Source organism: Rhincodon typus, chromosome 14, assembly GCF_021869965.1.
Source record: "Rhincodon typus isolate 14 chromosome 14, sRhiTyp1.1, whole genome shotgun sequence".
Lineage (NCBI taxonomy): Eukaryota > Metazoa > Chordata > Chondrichthyes > Orectolobiformes > Rhincodontidae > Rhincodon > Rhincodon typus.
In genome coordinates this window covers 54,920,507-54,942,897 of record NC_063345.1, presented here as the reverse complement: position 1 = coordinate 54,942,897, position 22,391 = coordinate 54,920,507, and the positions used below count along the sequence as shown (strand labels likewise).

General features: G+C 38.7%; 1 protein-coding gene across 2 annotated transcripts in view; it reads right to left on the bottom strand.

The window, feature by feature from the left end:
- LOC109914929 (protein diaphanous homolog 2-like) overlaps nucleotides 1–22,391 on the bottom strand; it is a 395,717-nt gene that overhangs the window by 76,484 nt on the left and 296,842 nt on the right. For both annotated transcript variants that reach the window (XM_048605014.1, XM_048605013.1), the window contains exon 17: nucleotides 20,644–20,988. In XM_048605014.1, coding sequence (XP_048460971.1) covers nucleotides 20,644–20,988 — 345 coding nt within the window. The remainder of the gene's footprint in view (nucleotides 1–20,643; nucleotides 20,989–22,391) is intronic.

The following is a 22,391-nucleotide window of genomic DNA, read 5'->3' as shown; positions in this document are numbered from 1 at the left end:
GAAAACACGCTAGGTCAGGCACCATGCATACAGAGAAAGAGAGGTAAATTTATAGGTCCGTGATCTTTCATAAGATCCAATCCATAGTATTTTGTTTTTGAGTTCTGATGCAGCCATTTTTCACAGACATGATGCCTCTTGTTAATGATTTAACCATAAATAAGGGTATGAGGGTTACAAATGTCCATATTTAATCAGGTAACTGCTTGAGATGCAACACTGTGCAGAACTCAAAATGCCCAAGGTCACAGTTTGCCGACGACATTTTAACAGCCTCTGTATGTTTAATTATTTTTGAAGTAGTGCCTGAAAATTCATCATGCTCTGAACTATGACATTTGGGTCTTGATCGTTCCATCGATGAAACAGTTTGTACCTATCTACTCCCACTAGACCCCTTACAATAAGGCATACTCCTATCAAATTTTCTTTGAACCTTCTCTTCTTGAAGAAGAACAGCATCAGCTTCTCTGATCTATCGAGGGAACTGAAGCTCCTAGTCCCTTGTGCTTAAAGCTATAATTAAAAAAAAAATCAATGTATAAATTCCTGAAAGCTCATTTCCATTCTGAAGCATGCAATGTTCTTAGACTGAAAGCTACGTTTTTGCAAAACATCAAAATTAGTGAAAAAGTACAGATTCATTGACATAATAGAATAACATTGCCAATCCTGCAGTGTTGTAGAGTCAAGATTCATAGAATTTTGCTCAGGATTCTTGTGAAGAAGTAAAACAAATTACTCTCAGGAAGAGGTGAGTATTTTTTGTGTGGTAGAAAACGTGACAAAGGTTTTGTAGATACAGTACCATTGATAAATCCAAATCTGCATTGTGTATGTGTGTTTCAGAAAAAGACCACCTAGTTAATAGTAACAACATATGATCGATAAAGCTAGATTTCAGCACAGACTTATCTAGTTATAGTAGCTGGAATCATAACACTATGTGGTGCCACATATGTCAAAGAATGATGTGAATGCCTGCTTACTGTACCCACTATTTGAAATGAAATTTACCTTTATATTTGAAGCATCATATGCCTGTTATTTTATGGCCAATTTATTTTGTTTCTGATTTGTGTTAAACTAACAAGCTGCAAAAAGTGAAACCTTGCTGGCCATTTCTTCTTTTGGCAATATTCAGTAAACTTGGTTATTTTGCTTCTCAGTTCCCTCACTGGGATCATATCAATACTCACTTTTTTTCTAAATTTCTTGCTCTGATTAGACGATGTCTGTAACTGTCAGATAAATTCTCATTTTATTCTAAACCCAGCTCTATTTTTGAATGTTGTTAAACTTGCAGTTATAGAAGGAATCAAATCTCCTGAAGAAAACCAGTCAACTGAAGAACATTTTTGTCTCATCATACATTTTGGTTTATATCTGCAATGTGGAACTATGAATTCTGATATGGCCCACCAAGGTAGTGTAATGTTTATATGGTTGACAGCAAAATAATACCTTTTGCAGGACTCTGCTAGGCACTATGCCAAATATTGAGGAAACATCAAAGCATTTGACACATTAGCAAATTTTAAAATGTTCGGTGGCTTACAAAAATAATTCACCAATGTTTTTAATATATTTTGATGTTTCATGAATAAATATTGTGGCAGAGGCTGGAGTTACAATCTGACTGCAAGTGCACGGTATTTGTCAGAGTCATAGAATCATGGAGTTATACAGCACGGAAACAGACCCTTCTGTCCAACGTGTCCATGCCGACCAGAACTGATCTAATCCCATTGCCAGCATTTGGCCCATATCCCTCTAAACCCTTTCTATTCATACACCCATCCAGATACCTTTTAAATGTCATAATTGTACCCACCTCCATCACTTCCTCTGGCTGCTTGTCCCATACATGCAGCACCGCCTGCATGAAAATGTTGCTCCTCAGGTTCCTTTTAAATCTTTCCCCTCTTACGTTAAACCTATGCCCTGTAGTTTTGGACTCCCTGAGCCTGGGAAAAATACTTGGCTATTTGGCCTATCCATGCCCCTCATGACTTTGTAAACCCCTGATGCTTGAGGGGAAAAAAAAGCCCTAGCCTATTCAGCCTCTTCCTACAGGTCAAACCCTCCAATGCTGGCAACATTCTTGTAAATCTTTCCTGAGCCCTTTCAAGTTAATACCATCTTTTGTTTGGCAGCAAGGGCAGAACTGAATGCAGTATTCCAAAAGTGGCCTCAGCAATGTCCTGCACAGCCGCAATATGATATGCCAACTCTTGTACTGAATGCACTGACCAATGAAGGCAAGCATGCCAAACGCTTTCTTTGCCACTGTCTACCTGCAACTCCACTTTCAAGGAAAGGATGCACGTACACCCCTAGGTCTCCGTTTGGTAACATTCCCCAGTGCCCTACCATTAACTGTGTAAAGCCTGCTCTGACTTACCCTGCCAAAAATGCAACACCTCACTTTTATCTAACTTATCTGCTACTCCTTGGCCCATAGGCCCATCTGATCAAGGTCATGCTGTACTCTGCGATAACCTTCTTCACTGACTACTACATCACCTATTTTGGTGTCATCTGCAAACATACTAACCATACCTCCTATATGCACATCCAAATCATTTATATAAACGACGAAAAGCAGTGGACTCAGCACCGATTCTTGCAGCACACCACTGGTCACAGGCCTCATATTTATTGCAGGTTAAAATCTGCTATGCATTCTCCCTTTTCCATCGACATTCAAAAGTTATTCTTTCAAGAATAAATATGTACTTTGAACAATGGAAAACAGCTGCACTATTTGGTGAAATGAGAACTGATTTTCCAATATTCCTTTTTGTGGCTATCATTTTAATTTTTGAAACAGCATATCAAAAGTGACATTTTGAAGAAAAGATTTGGGAAAGAAACAAAGAAATTTTATATTTGGCAACATTCACAGTTGATTTACCACACTGGAATAGAAAGCAACTCAACAGAGCTCAAATGTTGATAACTACATTGTTAAATAGATCCAAGCACAATGATTTCTCAACTCTAATCCCTGCTGATTACTTTAAACTGAAGCCACGTTTATAGCCAAGGAATCAGAATCAGAATCAGAATCCCTACAGTGTGGAAACAGGCCCTTTGGCCCAACAAATCTACACCGAACCTCAGAGCATCCCACCCAGATCCATCCCCCTATGACCCACCTAACATGCACCCTCTACCTCCCTGAACACTACGGGCAATTTAGCATGGCCAATCCGCCTAACCTGCGCATCTTTGGACTGTGGGAGGAAACCGGAGCACCCGGAGGAAACCCACGGGGAGAATGTGCAAACTCCACACAGACAGTCGCCCGAGGCTGGAATCGAACCCAGGTTCCTGGCGCTGTGAGGCAGCAGTGCTAACCACTGTGCCACCATGTCGCCCCTAATCAAAATACTTCCTCTCCACTTTATCTAGGCCTTTCATATTTCTACACAGATCAACTAAATTTCAACTCGGTTGCTTCTGTTCCAAATACAAGCTCAATCTTTCCTTAGAGCTAATTCTTTTCCTTAATGACTAGCATCCTCGTATTTTTTTCTGTATTTTCTCCTGCAAACACATTCTACCTGTACTGTGTAGACCAGAACTGCACAATGTTGTTTGGCAAAACAATGCACTGTATATACCCCCCTTATCTGTCCTATCTGCCACATTCAAGGATCCATGGATGCATATTCCAAGGTACCTATCTCCACTACCTTGCCCTTGCTTTGCTTAACTCACCAAATGCATTACTTTCCAGAATAGGATCCTAAAAGTAACAACAGATCTGATTGTGGCCTGAACTCTAATTTCCTGTTGACTCCTGATACCTATTGTAGACTACTAACCTTGCCTTCAAAATATTCAATAATCCTGGTTGACTCCGGTGCTCTCTAGGGAAGATAGTCCTACAGACTCAGGACTCTCATTTCTTTTTTTTTCTCTCCTCGTACCTTTAAAGTGGGAAACCGCTTACTTTTAAACTATGCTTATCTATGCTAGTTTCTCTCACTAGGGAACATGTTCATGGCAGCCACCCTGTCAAGTTCCCTCAGGATCTTATACTTCAGTAAGATCACTTCTTGTGCTTCTGATGATTATCGACCTCAGAAGATCGTCTCTTCATCTCACGAATCAATCAAATGAGTCTCCTTTAAAATGTTTCTAATGCATTATTAAGGTGGTGGTGAGCCTTTCACCTTAGCTTCTGTTCACTCAGATAAAGACTAAGAGCATATGAGCACATGAGAGAGAAAGAGTGGGAATGTATTGCAGAGAGGGAAAATTCTATTATAAAGAGATCTCTTAAGGGAAGGAATTATTTAAAAATTAGATGGCCAGTTGAAGTCAAAAAAGGATTTGGCTGTTTTAAATGAGACACTGCTGACTAAACACTTGGTGAACAAACAGGATTGCCATTTACATGTATAAAAACACAGCTTCAAAAATTTATTAGCAACATCTTCATTTGATCCACTATTACAAATGGAAGAGGATACAATTTCACATTCATGCAAGTAGACAGTTCAAAAAATATCAAAAGACATTATTAAATCTATGAAAAAAAATGTCATGAAGATTCTAATAACGTGAAGACTGTCTTCTGATGGATGCATATACTTCGTATTGCTTGAAATCTCAAAAAAAAATTTCAAATTAATTGATGAAGATCTTAGAAACTCCCAGTTAATTGAAGTAGATAGAAGCATAATTATAGTTAAAATACCAATTCTGTACTTACAGCACAATCTCAGTCTTCATAACTGGCACTTCAAAAAATAGATGTCTTACATTTCAACAGATATGTAATAACGATATAATGTGCCGGTGCTAATGCTCACAAGATTTTGACATTTCTAATAAAAAAATAAAATTGTATTTAATTCACAACTGGATTATTTAAAATAACAGTATTGATTTTTTAAAATAATCATTAAAAAGACAAGCTGAAATATTTCTTACATAGCACTCAATATTTCAGATGCAGAACTGTACTCAAAATATCAGATTATTTTCAGGTATCCAATGATCTGATGTTTTGCTGTCAATCACACATTCAGTTCTCATTGCATGAAAAGTTACGGCGCTTATTCATCAAATATAGTGGATGCAGAGCATTGCAGTATCAGATTCAGCCCTGATAAATCGTCGTTTTGTCAGACACAAACTATTTCAAATACAGTGACAGATGACTGGTGTCAACTATGTGAGATTCTGCTGCAACTTCAACAGATGAGATACACTGTTTTAAAAAAAAAAGCACAGTAAATTAATCTTCAAAAATCTAGATGGAGACCACTCTTTAGAGTCAAGGATTGGGAGTCATTGGCTAAAGAATAGAATTGTATCATGGACTAATAAAAGGCTTTGATTTTCTGGTCAGCAATGAAGCAAGGGCACGACTATTGATGACTAGGAAATCCAATGACCTCTGTGATGAACGTGATCATCCCTCTAGAAGATTATAGTGTAGATTAGTGGGATTTCCAGCAAGGAGCTGTGATTGTTTCAAGGTGTCCAAGCAGTCAATCATATTGTTGCAAACATACAGTCAACTAAGGAATAAAAATCATTAAAACCAAACCATATTTAAAAAATAAACAGAGGTGATAGCCTAGCAGTACTATTGCTAGAGACAAGCCAGAAACCCAGGTAATGTCTGAGGAACCAGGTTTGAATCCTGCCATGGCAGATGGCGGAACCTAAATTCAATAAAAATCTGGAGGTAAGAGCCAAATGATGACCATGAAACCATTGTAGGTTGTTGAATAATAATAAAAAAAACTACTCTCTAGTTCATTAATGTCCTTTAGGGAAGGAAATCTATCATCTTTAAATAAAACCAAAAACTGTGAATGCTGGAGATCTGAAACAGGCAGAAATAGAAGGGCCACTGGATTGAAAAACGGACTGACTTTGTGCGGGAGAGAGGAGGAGAGCTTCATGCATGCCACAATTCGGAAGTTATATTTCCAGTAACAAACCAGATGTTCAGCAATATTTATTATATAGATTGCTTTAATCCAGTTACTGATGCTTAATGAGTTGCAACATTTTACAGGATTTGTACAGCGGAAGGTCCTGGAGCAGAGTGTAGATATAAAGTGCTGCAAATTACTAAACTGAGGAAATAAATACCAAAAGAAGGGAGTGAAATGACAACAGTGTGGCTGCTGCAGAAGCAAAGATCACAGAAACACCGACTCAAAAGTTAATCTGAAAATAATAAAAGAAGGAGCAATGTCACAGGACAACAGGTTGGCAATTGAATGCCACTTTAACCTTATTCTTTAAGGTAAGGAGGTGAGTCAAACTCAGAACTGAGGAACCATCATTGAACACACCAGATTAACATTTTTATACATAAGACTTTAGTTAGTCTCATAAATAGAGACATGATGGGTGATCTCAGTCCCTTTGCCACAAAGGAACTCCAAATGCTTCTGCCTCCTGGACAATTATATACAGGGATTATTGTCAGCTTCAGTAGCTTGAGCTCAGGGTTTCTGAGCTGGAGTAGCAGCTCGTGTCATTTTGATATTTCTGCTGAGGCTTGTTGTTCCGCAGAAAACACATTTGGTCAACCTGCAGCATAAGGGTAAGCAGAAAGCAAGAGAATGTCTGACTACTGATATTCTCTCTAAGCTGCTGCACAGCTGCTGAGATGTCCTGCAGATGCCAATTGTCTTGGATGCTGCTGCATGAATTCTGTTTCCAGAAGCCGCCGCTGTACCAGATCTGAGGTCCAAGTACAGGAAGAAACAGTAATGGGAATGTTGGTGAATGTCAACCAATCAAGAAAGACCAGTGCAGGGATCCCTGAGTGCAGTTCACGTTCCACTGAGCCACCACAATGAATGGTGGATACTGGCAATGTTCTATCTCAGCTCTAAGAAAATAGGTAGAATGAAGGATGAAGTGATGTCAGCAAACTTTAAGGAGCCAAGAAAGAAACTTAACAAGCAGGGCCTCGAAAGGTAAAAACTAATAGATTACTCCTGCTGCTAATGCTAGTCAGCATAGAAACAGGAGTATAAAGCAGATAAATATGTGACGGGAGAGATGCAAGAGAAAGGGCTTTAGATTCCTGGAACATTGGAAAAGCTAAATAAAAACCAAAAGAACTGAGGATTCTGTAAATCAGGAACAAAAACAAAGTTGCTGAAAAAGCTCAGCAGGTCTGGCAGCATCTGTGAAGAAAAAAATCAGAGTTAATGTTTCGGGTCCGGTGACCATTCCACAAAATCTGCTGCAAAAAGCTGCTGAGCTTTTCCAGCAACTTTGTTTTTGTTCTTGACGTGGGAATAGCTCTTGAGTAGGTGGCACCCAGTACAGACTGGACAGGTTGTAGCTCCACAAAGCAAGGATCAACATACTCACAGGGCAATTTTCCAGTGCTGCTGGAGAGGCAATAACTTGGCAGGAGGATGTGAACATCAAAGCAGAATTAGGAAGGAATAAACAAAGTGCACAAAAGATCAAAAAGACAGAGGTAAATGTAAATGAACATGTAAATGAATACACAAATATAATAATAGTTGATCAGCTATAGGTGCAAATTGCCACATTGAAATCTGATGTTGTGCCTACAGTGGAGATCTCACTGGGTCCTAGAAACAAGGCAGTCAGAAAAGGTGAGGAAGAAAAGAAAGGTGGTGAGTTGGCAGTATTGATTATGGAGAATGCCCTAGAGTAGTCAAATTTAGAATCTATTTGGATAGAATGAAGAAACATCAGGTTACCAACTAATGTGAAAAAACCTGTGTACATTTGGAGGAAAATTAGAGAGAGAGGCAAGAACTATAGATGAATAATAAAGGGAATGAAAATAATCCTAAGAAAGTAGAATAGCAATTGTGTACAGGCTAGAGGAAGATAGAAGAGCTTCTGTAGGGTGTCTAGAAAATATATCTTGTTCAATACATTGCCAACTCAATATATCTAGCTTTGGGAAATGAGGTAGGAATAAATGGATCAAGAGTCAGGTGAGGAACATTTATGGATCAGTTCAGAGGAGACAAAGAAAAGCTCAAGAGAAACATTCCAAGAAGAAAAAATATTTTGACCCCTGACATGAGACTCCACAGAAGTTGGAGAAAAGATTTCCAGGCTGAGAGACTGCAGTACTGAAGAGAAGGTTGAGATGAGACCTCACTAAAGGTTTCAGATTCAGGAGGAATCTCAACAAAGCAGAAAGCAAAGAATTGGTGTTGAGAATGTCAGTTGAGAGTCAGTTGATAGCATTTTTGCCTGACTCACAAGGTTCTTCATTATTGTAAAATCAAATCTGACGCTCCAGTGCACTATAGGAGATGTTGTCTTTTGAATGGATCGTTAAACCAAGGTCACATATCTGAAATGAATGTAAAAAGATCCAATGGCACTATTTGAAGAACAACAGTTGAGTTATCCCCAGTGTTCTTGACAATATTTACCCTTCAATAAATATCACAAAAACAGATAATCTCAATCATCACACCACTGTTTGTGGGATATACTGCCATGTTTTTCAGGCAACAGCAGTGACTATTGAAATAGCTGTAAAGCAATGTCCAATGCTGATGAAAAACACTACCCAAATGCAATATTTACAATATTTTCCCTTTGGCAACCACAGTTGGAACTAGAAGACACAAAGCTGATTGGCAAAAGAATAAAAGCTTAGTTGAGAAAACATTCTCAATGCAGTGGGCAATTCAGAGCTAGAATAGACATCCTATGGAGGTAGTGGGGCAGAGCTATGGGTTGAATGACTCTCTTCTGTGCTCTAACCAATCTATGATTCAAACATCAATGTAAGGGAGGAAGTTCGTGTCGTAACAACTGATTTCAACAATTGCTGCCACTGGAGAGGTTTTAAAAAAAAATCTGCAGTGCAGCAGTAAGTGACACAGTGCAATTTTAGAATTTCTACATTCATTTGCACTTGCACTAAAGATTTGGTCAGCTTCAGAGGGATAATCATGGCAAGCATTGACAGCTTGCTATCAAAAAGAAGTGAAACAAATTAGAGGCAGTGGACGAGTTAAGCAAATGGATGAAGTAGAGTTAGGTGTCGTCAGCATTGTTGTAGAATCTGCCAATTTGTTTTCTGATATCACTGTTACGGGACAGCGTGTAGAAATAGAACGGGGCCAAGTATAGATTTTGATGTGCTACAGAGATAATGGTGTTAGAGTGGGGGAGAAACAATTCCACTTCAAGTGATTGCTTCTTCATCAAATCAAAGCATCTCAGCAGTCAAACTGCTCCAACATTTGGATAGTTTTACTAATGTATTTTTTGTCTTTTCCAGAGTGCCAGTTTCAAATTGCATTCTTGCTTTAAAAAAGACAAATGATATCTAAGTGTTGCCTGAATTAACAAGTATCTGTCATCAATTTAGAGGGTTTTCTTTTCTAAAATTTCTTAGAAATACTTAGAGACTCTGTCTGATCTAAACACCATATACCAATGAAAGCAGAATAAAATCTTCACAAAATTGATTTGTATCCGGGCAGTAATTCCAAGATGCCATTTAGAGGACATCTCGTTAATTATTTGCATGCTTAGTCTAGATATTTTCTTTGGGATCTATTATTGATCACACCCACAGCAGATATTTTTCAATCCATCAGGATATGTAGGCATCGCTGTGTGGGCGTGCATTTATTGCCCATCAGATGTGGTGAACTGCCTTCTTGAACAGCAGGACACATACAGTACTGTTAGGGAAAGCTCTCCAGGCTTTTGATTTCAAGTCCCACAAAGCTAAATTCTCTCAGAAACCAGAAAAATACAGTGAACTTTCGGAGATGGAAAGAGTACTTGTGACTATACACCACGTTACCATAATATACTACACTTTATCACATGATTTACTTGATGACAATGGATATAAGAATGAACACTCCATCAGATCATAGTTGAGATGAAAAAGTACAAGACAGATTTATTAAACATTAAACAGAGAATGAATAGTACTCTGTGCTATGTACCTGCAGCAATTACAAGACATACTATGCACCTCAAGATGATAACATAATGTAAACTCTGCTCTGTTTTATAATGAAATCAATCCTTAAAATATGGTTCCTTACTTCTTATACAACTATCACCGACTACAAAGTTTCTGATGACCTTTGTGAAAACGGACAGGCTGTCTGATTTTTTGTGTCCGCTGTTTAAGATAATTCAAATTCCTTTACATTTATACAAGAACAAATGTTATTAAAATCCGTATTATTTTTGTAACTTAAGATTGTCAGCTTTCGAAATACTACACTAAGTAGGTGCTGTGGGGTTATCACTTGATCAAGTGCATTAAACACTATCCTTTTGTGATGATACTTGTTGGGCAGTGTACTGTCAAAGCTTATCTAAGACTGATCAGTGGCCAATGTGGTGCTGACAGACGTTTGTAGTCATGTAGGTCATATTCATGTACTCTATCAGTAGTTGGAGTAACATAATAAATCTCATAAGAGATAACAAGATGTAGAGCTGGATGAACACAGCAGGCCAAGCAGCAAAGGGGCAGGAAAGCTGACGTTTCAAGTCTGGGCCCTTCTCCAGACCCTTTTCTGAAGAAGAGTCCAGACCTGAAACGTCAGCTTTCCTGCTCCTCTGATGCTGCTTGGCCTGCTGTGTTCATCCAACTCTACATCTTGTTATCTCAGATTCTCCAGCATCGGCAGTTCCTACAACTCATAATAAATCTCATTCTGTTTACTTACTAAGATTCTTCTCATTAGACCAGAACTCGGATAGACTAATCCAATCTAGATTACTTTGGCCTTAAATGAATCAGCATGTTAGTCTTTTTATAATTGCTCTCCTAATCACTGAATCAGGGGCAGAAGAAGACATTCTGTAGTTTATAGCTGTTTTATTGTTAAAGTGTGTTGTTCAGTACAAGCACTGGCTTCTACCCTTCCCTTCTGGATCCCCTCCTTATCCAAAAGCCAAATGCCTCACTGAGGTGAAAGCCAGTTCATTTTTTGTTCTAAATCAATCTGTTCATATATATTACTCATACATACTTCTGGAAGGAAAAAAACACAAATTTCAGGTTTCCCACTGTTACATGGTGAGCATTCATTTTCTAGAAACTTCAACAATTTTTCTGAAGAGGCATTCCTATTTGAAGAATAATCTGGCTGCTAATTACCAGTGTCTACCGACCTTGGAGATTTTTATACTCTCCACCAACTGCTTTAACCTGACTATGCCTATCCTAATCCTTTATGCAGTTATGCTTTTTTGTTGAATGCACATATTTCGAAAAAGACTGTTTATCTATCGGACATCCTATTGGGTTTTGTTTTTTGTCCTTTGTACATATAGCATTTCCTCAAAGATCCTGGACAAACAAGAAAGGCATTTCAACAGCATCAATCAGAGCAAGAATTTCAGCAGCTAATTGGGTTTTCACCACTCTTATTTTCTTTGACTCACATGCCAATGAGTAATTCTTGCATTTTCTTCCCAGTGAATATCACAAATTCACCAGCACTGGAAAATCATTGCCAAGATTTGTATGTGAGACATCACTAAAAATTATTAATTTAAATTGTTGGGATTGAGACAGAAAGCAGAAAATTACAGGACAGCTAGCTTAATATCTGTTTTAGGGAAAATGTTAAAAAAAGTCATGGAGGAAGTTATAGCAGGGCACTTGGATATATTCAAGGAAATCAAGCAGAGATAACATGGTTTTGGAAAAAAAAAATCACATTTAATGCATCTATTGGAAATTTTGAGGAAGTAACATGTGGTGTAGATAGAAGGGACCTGGTGTATATGCTGTTGTGAAAAGGACAAAAGGAGCTACCAAAAAGCAATCTATACACACACGTATATATGTTAGCTGGTTGGGCATAGATCTGCAAAACAAAGTATACAATGTGGAAGAATGTTGATTTTGGCAGGAAAAATGGAAAGGAAGCATATTGTTTCAATACTAAGATATTCTAACAGTGAGATGCATAGCAATTGGGAGTGTATGAATCACAAAAGGTTAGCATTCAGGGTACTATGTAATTGGAAAAGCTAATAGAAATGGTATAATTTATGGCAAGGGGAATTGATTGCAAAAGGAAGAGGCTATGCTTTAGTTATATAGGACACTGAGACTGCATTGGAGTACTATGCACAATATTGGTTACCTTATTTAAGGGAGGATGTAAATGTACTGGAAGCAATTCTGAGAAGGTTTATTAAACTAATACCTGGAATGGGTGGATTGTCTTATGAGGAAACGTTAGACAGGCCAGAAATTTAGAAGGGCAAGTGGCAACATGATTGAATTATAAGATCCTGAGGGATCTTGAGAGGTGGATATGAACATCATACTTGCTCTTAAGGAAGAAACAAGAATTTGGGGTCACTCCGAAAAATAATGAAGAACTGTCCATTTGAAATGGCGATGATGCATTTGGTTTTCTCTCAGACAGTCTTGCTTGTTTGGAACTCGCTTCCTGAAAGGTGGTAGAAGCAGAATCCTTGACTGTTTTTAATGCAGTGGTGGATAGGTTCTTGCTAAGTAAGGGGATGAAAGGTTATCAGATATAGGTAGAAATGGGGATATGAGATTACAATGATATCAGATGTGACCATATCGAATGATAGAGTTGGTTCGAAGTGCCAAATGGCCTATCCTTGCTTCTTTTTATACAGCATTTGGAATTTTGAGCCTACAACAGGTACAGGAGTGAAAGGAGATCTGGAAAGGGTCTCAATTTCTCATGCTTACCTGGAGGTCATGTTATGAAACCTGAGATACTGCAGTGAGCAGAGATTTCCCTGAAACTGTAGGAGGGAAACAATGCATTCATGTAAGCAGGCCTGAATGAGGATGGCTAAGGAGGTAACAGTGTGCTCCCTCCAATCTGGAATCAGTGTATCAAGAGGCTCCAGGAGTTCAGTGTGGGTTGTAATTTGAGCAAACAATGGGTAGAACTTATACAATTAATGGTAGGGCCTAGGGTAGTGTTGTGGAACAGAGGGACCTAGGGGTGCAGGTACATCATTCTTTCAAGTTTGCATCACCTATAGACAGGGATGGTTAAAAAGGCATTTGGTATGCTTGCCTTCATTGCTCAGTCCTTTGAGTATTGCAGTTGGGACAGTATGTTGAGGTTGTACAGGACATTAGTGAGGCCTCTACTGGAACACTATCCAGTTCTGGTTGCCCAGTTACAGGAAGGATATTACCAAGCTGGAGACAGTTCAGGAGAGATTTACTAGGATGTTGCCAGGTATGGAAGGTTTGAGTTATAAAGAAAGGTTGGATAGGCTGGGACTTTTTTTCATTGGAATGTAGGAGGTTGAGACATGACCTGATACAAGTTTATAGAATAATGAGAGACATAGATAGAGTTGATGGTAGTTGTCTTTTCCCTAAAATGGGGAATTTCAAGATGAGGGGGCACATTTGTAAGGTGAGAGGGGAGGGATTTAGAAAAGACATGAGACATTTTTTTTTTTTTAAAACACAGAGGGCGGTTTGTGGGTGGAATGAAATTCCTGATGAAGTGGTGAATGCTGGTACAATTACAACATTTAAAAGACATTTGGATGGGTACATGAATAGGAAAGGTTTGGAGGGATATGGGTCAGGAGCTTGCATTTGGGACTAGTTTATTTTGGGATTATGTTCGGCATGGACTGGTTGGACCGAAGGGTTTGTTTCTGCGCTGTATGTCACTGTGACTCTATGACTGCAATAATGCTTACCAGTAGCAAACAGACCAGTCTGATTTGCCTAGAACTCTGCAGTATGGAACTTGTTGGGGAATATACTTTTGCAGCTCACTCATTCCTTTTTTGCAGGTACCACACATTTCTGTGTGAATGCCCAACATTCAACTTCCCTCTCTCACACACATCACAGTCCAGCTCCACAGGTGATGTCCTTCCCACCCCTGCACAAATTCAATTACAAGCACTGAAACCTGTTGAACTTTTTCTCTATGTTTCTATTAGAAGTTAGCACACTACATGCAGCGGAGTAGACTCTAGTTTCTACTGGTTGAAATCCAAGAAGAAAACAATACCGAACTCACTTGTGGAACTTCAGAATGCAGATCGCAATGCCATTTCTGCTGTCTTGGAACAGAATCTTCAAGCCTCGCTTAATCCCTTCTTGGAAGGGTACCAAAGAATTGGTTTCAGCCTCAACCTCAAAAAAAGAGTCAAATCCTCTGCCAACCAAATTACGTCAAGTTCTGGTCGATCCTTCCATCAAGACTGATCGAGAAATCCTCCCAAATATGGAACACTTCCTTTACCTGGGAAGCTACCTCTCATCTAAGCCATGATATTGACATGGAGATTCAACATTGCAATATGCGAGTGCTGTCCTCAACACCCAATGATAAGAGTCTTCAATGACAGTGACATCCATGCTGATACCAAGATCCTTGTGATTAAGGTAGTCATCGCTCCTTCTCTTCTATATGGCTCTAAAACCCAGACTGCATATAGATGCTACCACAAGATCCTTGAGAAGTGCCATCAATGTTGTTTGAGACAGTTTTCCAGCTGGAAGGGCACACATACTCACATCAGCATCCAACAGCACAAGCGTCAAGGCCATGAACATCCAAATTCAACTCCACTGGACCAACCATGTGCTTAGTTGTGCCTGGCAAAGCAAATCCCTTTGCCCAGCTCAGGGAAGGCACTTGAAGAAAAGGAGGACGAAGGAAGCATTCCTCAAGGCTTTCCTCAAGAAATGTAACATAGATATTAACGCAAGGGAAATTCTTGTTCATAAGAAACCAACTTGTAAGAAGCTCCTGTATGAAGGGACACAATTCTTCAGGAACACATGCCAGCAAGAAGTATGGAAAAGGAACTGGAGAAAGGAACATCAACCATCTCAAGGCCAAGGACCACTTCCACTTCCTAGAAACACCTGCTGAATGCACGGTCAGAAAAGTGGCTCTAGGTTTGGGTTCTCAGCCATACAATGACCCACAGAACCCATGACCAAAAATATGGAATTTCCTAAGTGGACAATGCTACTCATTAGTGAGTGATTGTCAATGACAATCCAGCTCCACAAATACTGTCCTTCCCTCCTCTACACATGTTCCATTTTACAAGAGCTGAAACTTCTTTTATTTTTTCTCTAACTTTCTATCAGAAGTCAGCACATCACATTGCTAGCGACAGAGACACGAGGTGAGTGAAGAGGATCCTGCGAGTGACAGGCACTGTCATTAAAATTGACAATGTGTGCCCATCTGATCTACTAGGAAGGACAATTTGATTCAGGCAGCTTCAAACAACAGTGACTCATGATAACTTACAAGTCCACATCAGCATAAAAAAAAGTCATTGGGTAACCTTAGGAGATATGACGAGCATTTAACAGAGCAGAGAAAATAAACTTAAAATAGTATTTACAGTTACTGCAAGATAGTAACATAAAAGAACAGAGACCTACGGTTAAGACAAAATTTCGGACAAACACCAGAAATACGTACTTGTTCGGTGTGTGAAACAGCTAAAATAAGTTGATAGAAAGAATATTTGAAGCTTCTATAGAAAACTTAATCCGTTTAAGAAACTGCTAGATGCCAGAATATTGATGACAAAATAAATCTGATATTCAGAAAGGACAAGATCCAAATGCACCAAATGACTTATTTGTCTTGAGTTATATTTTGATTTAGCTTTGTAATAACATCCTGAAGAAGAAAATTATCAAATATATTGATGAGATTACCACTTTATAATCACTGTCAAATAGGTTTTAAAAATGTACTTATCCTCACAATTTCAAAGTTTTCTTTGTCAGAGTTTTATGGTAACAAAAGATTTCTGATGTCATCACTGCTGACATCAGCAGCATGGGTTCAATTTCTATACTAGTTGAGGTCACTATGAAGGCTGCAGCTTCTCAAACATGTCTGACACATGGTGACCCAACAGTTAACCTCACCACCAGTCATTTCTCTCTAATGACAGCGTAGCCTGTGGTTCTCTGGGACCATGGCAACATTCTCTGGGACCATGGCAACTTTCTCTTCACTGAGGTAAGGAAAAAAACACAGCTGGCACAATTTTAAAATTCTTCTCAAGTCGCATTAGAAAAGGTGTTCAATCTTGGAAATTAACAAATCACAAAACAATTCTATGAAACAATACATTTGTTAATATTAATACCCTTTTGAAACTTTGTTATCCCACAACTCCTTTTCATTAATTTATCTTCATTGAATCCCTATTTCAAAAAGCAGTCACACACATTTCAATATTTTAGCCAATGTAGTTACTTTCCAAGGTCAAAGCAGGTTCTGGAATATATCTAAAGCACATATCTTTATAATATTAGAATGACAAGACAGTAGCCAAAGGCGGTATGATTTTTCTCCCCAGTTAATTGACAGTCAGTCAGTCATGGAGGAACCATCATCAAAAACCGCAGGTCTCTAAAAGGCCCCTGTAACATTAAATTCAAATTCAACAACATGCAACATCTTGCCTTTACAACTTTAACACGAAGAAAATTGCCCAGATACAGCTCAGAGTTGTAAAAAAACAGAGAATGGATATGAAGCTAGAGAAAAATTAATCTGTAAATTGCCTCAATGGTGGGCTCAATTGGAATTTTATTAAGTACAGGCTTAAGTCGAATTGAATGCTAGGAAGTGACAGGTAAAACACAGCTGATCAAAGTCAGGGGTTTTTAAGGAACAAAGGCTTTTGCAGCTGAAAAATCCTTAAAGTCTTCTAAGCTAAAAGCCATAAAGTTTTGTGTATGCAAAGAAGATGTCATTCAGAAAAGGCGTGTGGCAATCAAAGAGCATCTGCATATAGATATCACATTGTCACATTTTTGCAGAAACGTGAGAACCTTAAAATGCATACAGACAGTCAATAAAATTCCACATTTCACAAAATTAGATTTCTGAGCAAATATACTGGAAAATAATTGACAAGTGGGGTAAGAAAAAAATGGACACTCATGATACTTAATTGGTCAGTTAAACACAAAGTTTCTTTCAAACTTCAAATTTAAAAACAGGGCACATGCATCCCACCAGTCAGTTTGAAAGTAATAATCTTTCTTCATCTTGTTTATGCTTAGATTCCATCTGTAGCAAGAAAATTCTCTGCCTTCTTACATGCGCAGTCTATACCTCGTAGGTAAAGATACTTTTACAAATAAAAGGTACTCTTCAAGACATAAAGGACTGAATTTTGCCACAACCATACCAATACCACAGAATGAATGAGAATGAAATACTGATCATTAATTTAGAAGAATAAATAGTTGATTGTTTGGTGCGATCTTCTTGTGGATAGTTTCTGAAGGAGCCACTTTCAGGAACCACAATGTAATGATGGATAGTGTGTGGGCACTAGAAAGAGGGTGGTCAGTCAGAACAGGACAAGGGAAGGGAAGATAGCAGCATCATTAGGCATGAAGGCATGTACTCGATGGGTGAATGCAGAAAAATAAAGACAAAGATAGAGATATGGCACAAGCTGGAACCAACAGAAAAATCCTACCATCTAAAACTGTCAGATTTATCAGCAGGGAAACACTTCCACTTGAAAGTATTTGCATGGAGATGTGCGGAATGCAACCTGTGCATTCATTTAAAGATAACAACACATTCATGCTCCAATCTCCAACTGTGTTCTCGCTTTCACGAAGAGACAAGCTGTAGACACAGCCAGAGCCCCATGCACCTTTGACAAATTGCCAATGCCTGAGGAAAACAACAATTGATTGGAAGCATAATGGCCTTAATTGGCTTCCTACTGCTGGGCGGGTTGTCTCCTAGGCATGCAAATAGTCGTGGGGAAAAGCAGCTGGAGACAGAGCATCTGGAAGTTAGATCAATGCACTTTTAAAATGTTCCTGGTTCCTCTGCGTTTAAAGCTGCCTCCAAGGGTCTGGGAAAAATGTTTCCAGAGTCACTGGATCTGAACATTAAAATGTGCATCTACAACAGTCAGTTACAAGCACAATTATGTCAATTCATTGTACAATTGTTGAGATCAAGCAAGGTGGAGACATCAATACTCATATGCAAGTGGTGCTCAACCAAACCTGAAGATTCAAGCAGAACAGAAATTCCCATCTCCATAGGGGCTCAGTAACTTAAGATGCCCGAAGCAATTGTCTCAATTTCAGCAAAGGAAGTTACACTCAATCAAATCTCAACCAGAGATCTGATCTTTTAAGTTATAAAGATGTGTATTCACAAGCATTTGGACATGTATAAATAAAACAAAAATCTACTAACTAAAAACTGGCAATCTAATGTTGTTAATTTCTCAATTTTTTGAGATGTAACCCCATTTGTACTTCACCAATTTTCAGTAATCTCAGACAGAACTCTAATATACACATTCCAGGAATGTTCAATTGTAAAACACTGATGGATCATCATTGATTTTCTTAAGTAACTCTGTCCATTAATGGTTATTCAAATTATTAGATAGTCCTGACTGCATCTATTCCTATTTATTAATTTTTGTATATCTGATGTTTAACTTGAAGTTGTGTTCTCCCAGTCAATGCAAACCTATAGTGTGTAGCTTCTTGTCTGACTTCATCCTTTATTATTTGGCAAGGAAAGAGAATTCATGAACTCACTAAATCGTGGCATCCCAACTGACAGTCCATCAAGTAAGTACATTTTCACTCTTAAATGGGAGATGCAAACTAGCACAATGAGTTGACTTGGGTATCAATCACTTTGAAACTGCATGGCGTAAATCCCCAAATGGTTCCTTAATGAGATTTTAAGCAAAAAGGTTACAATTTTGACTGGTTTCATAGCATTATATATCACAAGAAACAGACATTTAACCCATCATGTCTGTGACAGCTCTTTACTACTGCTATCTAATTATTCCTATACTTTTAACCTTTTCCAAGGTATTTGCCATTTTTAACAGACAATTTGCCAAAATCCAATGTTGTTACAAAGCAAAATAGCGTAGAAGCTATGATGAGATGCTAGCAATAGCTTGGTCAAGATGGACTTTAAACATATGTTTAAATGAGGAAACGGAGCCAGAAGTGCTGAGTGAAAAAATTCCTACAAGTAGTACCTAGATATCTAAAAGTATTGCCACCAATAGAAAGTTCAGAGTCTGGGTTACTTGTGCAAAACAAAAAGAGGGAAAAAGTGATACATTTCAAGCATTTAAGTAAAAAGTATACAATTGTACATGTGAAACATTGGAGAAAAAGGATCAAATACAAGTTAGCAAGCACAGGAATGCAAATGATAGAGATACAGCAGCAGAGTTTTAGGTGGGCTGACATTTTTGGAGAATGTGATATTGCAATTGCAATAGTCAAGTCTGAAGGTGATCCAAGTATGAAAGCATTTAACCAACAGATAGATTGAAGTAGTCACATTGGTAGATGAGTGGAAAAAATTGCCTTATGAGGTATAAGCATTGAAGTCAAAATATTAGCTAGAGAATAACAAGTTTCCTACAGACTCAGGTTCTGACAATGTTTAAGGAAGGGATACTGTCAGTGGCAAAAATAAAACACTGGACGAGATTATAAATGATCCGAAACTGGATGTCAGATAATTAGTCCAACAGTAGATTAGCAACCGAAGCGTTAAAACAGAAAGGAGATTTGGTGCATTTAAATATCATAGTTATACGTGTGGATGATTATTCTGAACCTGATCAAAGGTTACACACAGACTGGGAGTCACAGTTTCAAAAAATATAATCAGAGCCTCGATCAGGGCAATTTTGATGTTGCAGCAGAGAAACCTGAATAAAGAAATTCAAACGAGAATTTGTGGAAAAGGTAAGTAATGGTTCAGTACATTCAAGGATTTTGTTAGGAAAAGGTGTTTGGAGTTGGGTGGTGGTTAACAACGTACAGATCATTGGTATGATTTTTGAGGAGATGAAAATAGGTGGTGATTTTGAAAGGGAGATGGACTGCCTGAAGAAAATTAACCACAAAATTTTCAATGACTTGAGCTCCCAAAAAGTAACTTTGGTGCTTAAGTGTTTAACTGGGATGGGTTTGAGGGATTAAGAGTTTAAACACACATAAAAAAGGGAGATTATGGTCAGGATAAGAACAAGTTATGAGGCAAGAAGTGACTTGCCAGTAAGGGGAAAGGTTATGAAGCAATGCAGCCGAAGTGGCTTCAATTCTGTAAGCAATGAAATCAATTGGCTTCTCATGACAGATACCTGATGGAGGCAAGATAATAAAGATTTCACAGGCAATGCAGATATCAAAGGTAGAACTGGGAATTGTTTTTGTATCTTACTTTTGGGGGCTACATGCCGAGATTAATGACATCAGAATCATAAGGCAGAGGAATAGTGTTAGATTCAAATAGAGACAAGGGCGAGTTCATTTAATTAAGAGAAGTGGGAGGTGCAATGCTGAATGACAGAGCAAAAAAGAAAAGTAATTTGAACATAGTGGAAAGGTGAGCTTTTTGTTATTTAGAAAAATTCCTTCAACTGCTGTTTGAACATTTAAATTACATACCTAGGCTGCTCTGATTTTGTGCTATGCAATTTTAAGCAGACATTTTCTTGAAAGAAAATCTACCCAGAACAGTCATCTTTCAGGCTGGCTGTTAGTGTAAGCTAAAACATCAAATGACACAATATTTGACACTAGAAGAAATACATTTTCATTTAACAAAAGCTCACCTGAGACCAGTTGGCTCTTCGCATCGGAGCTTCTGGATTGTATTGTTTCTTAGGCTGTAGTCCATATGGTAGTGCTGCAGGAGCCTGCGAACGAAGGGCTGGACCCCCGAACGGTGGAGGAGGAGGAGCAGGGCCCCCAAATGGCGGCGGTGGTGGTGGTGGTATGCCTGGGCCACCAGGAAGTGGAGGTGGTGGTGGTGGTGGTGGTGGAGGGGGAGGGGGAGGACCAACGCCTCCTGGAAGGGGAGGTGGTGCTGGAATTCCACCAGGGGGAGGAGGTGGCGGTGGCGGTGGTGGTGGTGGTGCGGGTGGAGGCACATTAGAAGGCACAGGTGCTGTTTTCCGCTGTGTAAAAATAATCGAAGAATTACCATATTAAAAATATGTATAAACTTACAAGTAAAATTTTCAAAAGATATTCATAACTCAGGTGAATTCTTGAAATATAGGGTGAATAGATATATCATGGGTCAATTATCTATTCAAAGACAGAATAACTGCAAATATACAAGTTATAAAAAGATTTTAAACATTACATGTGACAATCAGCTGCAAATGGTTGATAAACAAAGATAATGTCCATTGTTTTCAAAATCATAATTGAGAACTGTACTCATTATCTCAATGTATTTATTAAACTACTTATCCCATTTATGCATTTTAGCATTCAACAGGCTTATTCGACTTAAAACAGTAACTCTGTTTCTCTTTCCACAGATGGTGCCAGATTTAAGCATCTCCAGCGTTTTCTCTTATTCCAGATATTCATCACTATGTTGATTTTATTTGGGCCTATTCGGTGGTTAGCTAGATCACCTACAGCATAACATCCCAGAACTCATCTCCCACTCTGTGTCTGAAATGAGCTAAGTCAGGAAACGACACAGGAACATTATAATTGGTCTCCATGCCACAGTTTAGGGTCATGGGATAATCAGCCCTGAAACAAAGATCCAAAATCAATGCCCAGCAGTCCATACAGTGGAAATGCATATGGACATTGAACATAGAACTGGGTTCAGCCTTGATGGCTGAACTCAGATGAGAATAAAATTAGACTCAACTACAAGGTCTGTAATGGTTGAATAGCTTACCAACATGCATTGCTCAGCCAAGTTATCTCACAATATCAAGATGGGTATTTAACAGAGGAATACTGTTTCATCCATATCTCTGGCTAACTCAATGGTGATATTGCTCCCATAGTCAATTAAGTCTGACTTTGTCTTTCTGGACCTAACTTCAAGCAAAATGAAAATATTATGACGCTTCAGTAGTTTTACTGTGAATTAGACCCCCATGGTGTAGAAAGCTGACGTACCTTTTAGCACATCACAAATTCATTTGGTCGAAAAGATAGCAATTTGGCTGCTTTTGTACTTATTCCTTTCACACAGTGTATAATTTATTTCATCAAGTGCAAGAGAGGAGGGTTCAGTTAAAGGCAATTGAGTACAATATGAGACAACAAGGTGCAGGGCTGGATGAATACAGCAGGCCAAGCAGCATCATAGGAACAGAAAGGCTGACGTTTCGGGCCTAGACCCTTCATCAGAAAAGGGGGAGGGGAAGGGGGTTCTGAAATAAATAGGGAGAGAGTGGGAGGCGGATAGAAGATGGATAGAGGAGAGGATAGGTGGAGAGGAAACAAACAGGTCGAAGAGGCAGGGATGGAGCCAGTAAAGGTGAGTGTAGGTGGGGAGTTAGGGAGGGGATAGGTCAGTCCAGGGAGGACGGACAGGTCAAGG